The 4,200-nt window shown below is 37.5% G+C and overlaps 1 protein-coding gene across 3 annotated transcripts; it reads left to right on the top strand.

The window, feature by feature from the left end:
- Positions 1-665: 665 nt before the first annotated feature.
- c18h3orf33 (c18h3orf33 homolog (H. sapiens)) lies at positions 666-4,200 on the top strand (the record flags this gene model as incomplete). Of its 3 annotated transcripts, none has more annotated exons than XM_079246928.1 (5): positions 666-827; positions 1,158-1,217; positions 1,348-1,507; positions 3,340-3,500; positions 3,668-4,200. In XM_079246928.1, 5 exons carry the CDS (start codon positions 666-668, stop codon positions 3,923-3,925), a joined length of 801 nt encoding a protein of 266 aa, XP_079103054.1. In that variant the 3' UTR covers positions 3,926-4,200. The 3 variants fall into 3 exon arrangements, with proteins under 3 accessions (XP_079103054.1, XP_079103056.1, XP_079103055.1); XM_079246930.1 differs by having other exon boundaries at positions 700-958; positions 3,671-4,200; XM_079246929.1 differs by having other exon boundaries at positions 700-958.

Raw genomic sequence — 4,200 nt, 5'->3', positions numbered from 1 at the left:
TTCATGGATTGAATTCTTTAATGGCGGCCAGGAGGACAAGTCTGCCTCTTAGCTCCCATTGGCCAATTTGTGGAAATGGGGGCGTCATCCGGCTTCAAGTAGCTCCATGACTTCACAGTTTACAAGATGAGAGATCCAGTGCATCTGTCATACAGTGGTCACTCCTGGATGATGTCTTTTTACTAAACATGTTTCACTGTGCAGTCATAGTGAAACTTGTGATGAGTGGGATCGTTCTTCGAGCTGTTTCTGTGCGAAAATGCTGCTTTTTGTAGAGACTATAACTTCTAATATCAAAACTCTATGGTCAATCTGACACATTTACTTCGTGCATTGCATCATTCTGCAGATATGCAGTGATCTCAATCAAATGAACCAATCGCAGTGGTATTTATCTGGTTTATATTAAGAAACTAATCTCCAATATGCAACATGTACTGCACTGCTCTTGTAGAGCTAAATAAGCTTGAGACATTTAACAACTTTAACATTCAAAGTGCGACATTTAAATTACAAGAGCACGATTTTTTCCCCTTTTAAAACAAACTTGATCTATCTAAAAGGGGCAACTTCAACGCCACCCTGTCATATCCAAAGCAGACCACAGGGCGGAGACTCTGCACGAGCCTGCCTTGAACGTCCCACCCAAATAGGCGGAGCCTTGGATGCATCGAGAAAATGTCAACAACATGCCGGAGTCTTTCAGAGAAACAGAAACTGGGGAGGTAGAGAGGGACAGACAACAAAGAGACAAAGGAAACCAGTCGTCGCACAACATCGTGTCTGTAATTTCTCAGTTCGTAGATGATAATTTGTCTATCGTGCGGGTAGGAGTCTCTTTTGTTTGAAAGCAATGACAATGGTACAGTGTGCTGCACGTGAGCAGCCTGGACCTTCATTTACTGCTAGCCGAATCAGCTTTAGGACTGATGGAATGTGGATGAAGAAATCTGAAGAAGTAAACGTGAAAATCACTGCCAATTTCCTCCAAGCTGTTTCTGTGCGCCATGTGGTGTCACGTAATGATTCACCCAGACACCCTTTCACCAGTTGTCTGCTGCAGCTTTACTAGCCTGCTCTAGTGTTAATGTCTCTGGGTGTAATTCTGTCATCCTGTCAACTATTCACCCATCACTGCTCTCTTGTCTCTCACACAGAACATTAGCACTGGACTAGCTGTTGCTGGTGTGATTATAATTGCAAGAAGCATCAAACTGGTAAGAGAGCTAGAGCAAATCTTGTTCTATATTATAATATAAAACACATAAGGTGACACATAGATTGATCATCAAATTTTACATTATTACTATTATTAGTAATATTATTGTCCCTCTTTCGTCTCACTAGATCACAAAATTTCATGCTGCACACGAGATTCCGGCTCGCTTTATAGAGAGGAACGTTAGCCTTCGTGGGAAGGTTCACTCCATCACTGAGAGAGGAATAGAAGTGGAGCACGTGCCAATTTTTGTGCCAGTTCTCTCTCCATTACTGTCTAAACACAAGGGTAGTAATGTGTGTGTGTTCATGAAAGAATGAGTACAATTAAACGAGAAATAGCTTTTAAGTGGGCCATTACTGACCAATTTATTGAACAGCCCCAGTCTGTGTCGTGGCTTTGGTTAAAAAAGAAATGAAAACCTCTCCAAACCTTTTGTGACCTCCACTGATCCAAATCGCTGTTTTCAAATATTTTTGTTGTCATGAATCTTTTAAAATGTTTTCCTGCTATTTTTCCATCTTATTTATTGGATTGGATTCAAACGTCTGTTAATATCCAACATGTCTTTGGTTGCTGGCAATTTTACCGTAATAGAATTAACATTAATTTCCTATTTGTATGAGGAACTATTTCTCAATACAATTGAATATTTTATTCATTCATTTTTACTGAATCTTATTTTCAATAAACATAGTTCAAGATAAATTTGACTGATGGATTCAGGTTAATATAAGTTTTAGAAAGCTAAAAATATTGTTAATGAGTGTTTTAGCCGCTAGAATGAAACTTTAAAAGTCTGTTACTTTGACTTTAAATTAAGTTATATAGAAAAGGTGTCTGTGTAGATTTTCATTCATCGAGTTCATGGTTTCTAACATAGGTAGGGTTATCTAAACCAAAGGACATTTAGACTGGGATTAAAAAAATATTTCATTTTAATCCAGACTGCCTAAGTGACATATCCTAGTCTATAGGATATGTCTATCCTGTATATAGTTTTCTATCAGAACTATATACATTAAAGAAACTAAAGCCAGCTCACTTAACTCAACTAGCATTGAGCTTAGTTGATTTTTTACAAAATTTCTAGTCATTTTCTTAAAGTAATAAATCACTATGGTTATAATTAAACCAGTACACCACCATCACCCAAATAAACCTCAGCTGTAAACATACAGAAAAAAAGGATATTTGGAGTATAGCTTTATTATTTCTCCTGTTGCAATAAATGTATAAAAGGAATTATTATTTTAGGAATTTCCTACACATGCTGAAAAGGTCAGGTGAGTCATCATGGCCCTTATTTATAAGGAATAAGGATCTAATGGCAGCTTGTCCTATAACAGACACAAAAAGAAACTCCAGTTCCACAAGCTATTTCTCTCATTTTGCTGTATAATAAATTTCAGTACTATATACATACATATATATATATATATATATATATATATATATATATATATATATATATATATATATATATATATATATGTGTGTGTGTGTGTGTGTGTGTGTGTGTGTGTGTGTGTGTGTGTGTGTGTACACTTATTTTTCTGTTTTTCAGAAATCTGGTTTGACAAAAATGTCACTGTAGCATTTTTACTTTGAGACTCAGGTTAATTTGATAATCTTGTTATGACTAAGTGACAAATAATCCTGTTAGCTGTGCTATTAAATCATGGTGCTCACTGAACAATAAAATCAAGGCACTTCATATAGACTGCTTCATCAGCTGTTTTCATGTGAAGGACATACATTAGGAGTCAGGTGTGGAAATATAATATAAAAATCTATTTTAGCCAAGTATAGTTTGAGTATTAAGGTATAATCTGAAAGCATGCTTCAGAATTCTGGTCAGACTTGTTTTCTCTGCTGCATTTGAGTCCCTTTTGAACCTTCTCCAGCTCCCTGATAGCAGAATTTGCGATTTTGTTAAATTAATACAAGCATCATCTTTGCTTTAGTACAAAAAGTCTATGTGTTGCTTTCACTCCACTATAAGAACTGTAATACTGTATCAAACCCTGATTTCATGCAGCATTCCAAAGAAAAGTAATAATTTGTGATTCACTATAACCTGTTTAGTCAGTCCTAACTCTCTCTTTTGTCGTGTTTAGATGTGTCCACGCCTCCATTGCTGGTACATCTTACAGGTGTAGAGCTGACTCCAGAGGGAAAAAAATGGCTACAGAAGAACCTGGTACCTGCTGAACCTGTGTGGCTAAAACTTATCAGCCGAAAGGACGACACACTGCATTGTTTAGTGTCTCAGAGCAAGGTGAGGCATTGCCCATTTAAGACAATGGAGTAATTCCCTTGTTACTCATTTATTTCATGAGAAAAAAAACAACTTTTCTTGTTAACAATTAATTCTTGCCAGCATGACTGAGAGGAACATTTTTCTCCTTGGGTTATTTATCTTTGTGTCTTCCCTCATGTCCCCAGCAGGGGGCAATATGGAGCTGCTGTTTGAACGAAGAGGTCCTCAGGCTTGGCTTGGCTCGCTCTGCACCCATCATAGGAGTCCTGCCTGAGTCTCGCCTCTACTGGCGCCTGCACAAACGGCTACACAGAGCAGAGGTGAAAGCTGAGAGAAAGGGCCGTGGTCTGTGGAAGGAGGAGAGTCTGTGGGAGAGGACTTCTAAGGCTGTCAGAGACAATGCTTTGTTCAGACTGATGACGAGGATCTTTAAAAGAACTTGATGCTCTAAATGAGTGAGAAACTCAAGTCCTACTGTTAGAGGTGACTTCTGAAAGTTGTCACCAGTTTGTGCATTTATGGTGTCTTAAGGTTTTTACTCACAGGGGTTCAGAAATCTTGTTCAATCCTAAAAGATATTCCCATCGCACTTTGCATGGTGATTCATTTTGTTTTTGGGATATAAAAACCTTTTAATTTTCCTCATAAAAGAAGTAAAATATCTTTTACTTTTGCACAAAACCCCTATTACATCTGTTGCTAAGGTGTAATGTTTACT

This window comes from Telmatherina bonti (assembly GCF_933228915.1).
Source record: "Telmatherina bonti genome assembly, chromosome: 9".
In the NCBI taxonomy this organism is placed as follows: domain Eukaryota; kingdom Metazoa; phylum Chordata; class Actinopteri; order Atheriniformes; family Telmatherinidae; genus Telmatherina; species Telmatherina bonti.
The sequence above is the reverse complement of the archived record's forward strand: the minus strand, read 5'-3'. Positions and strand labels throughout refer to the sequence as shown.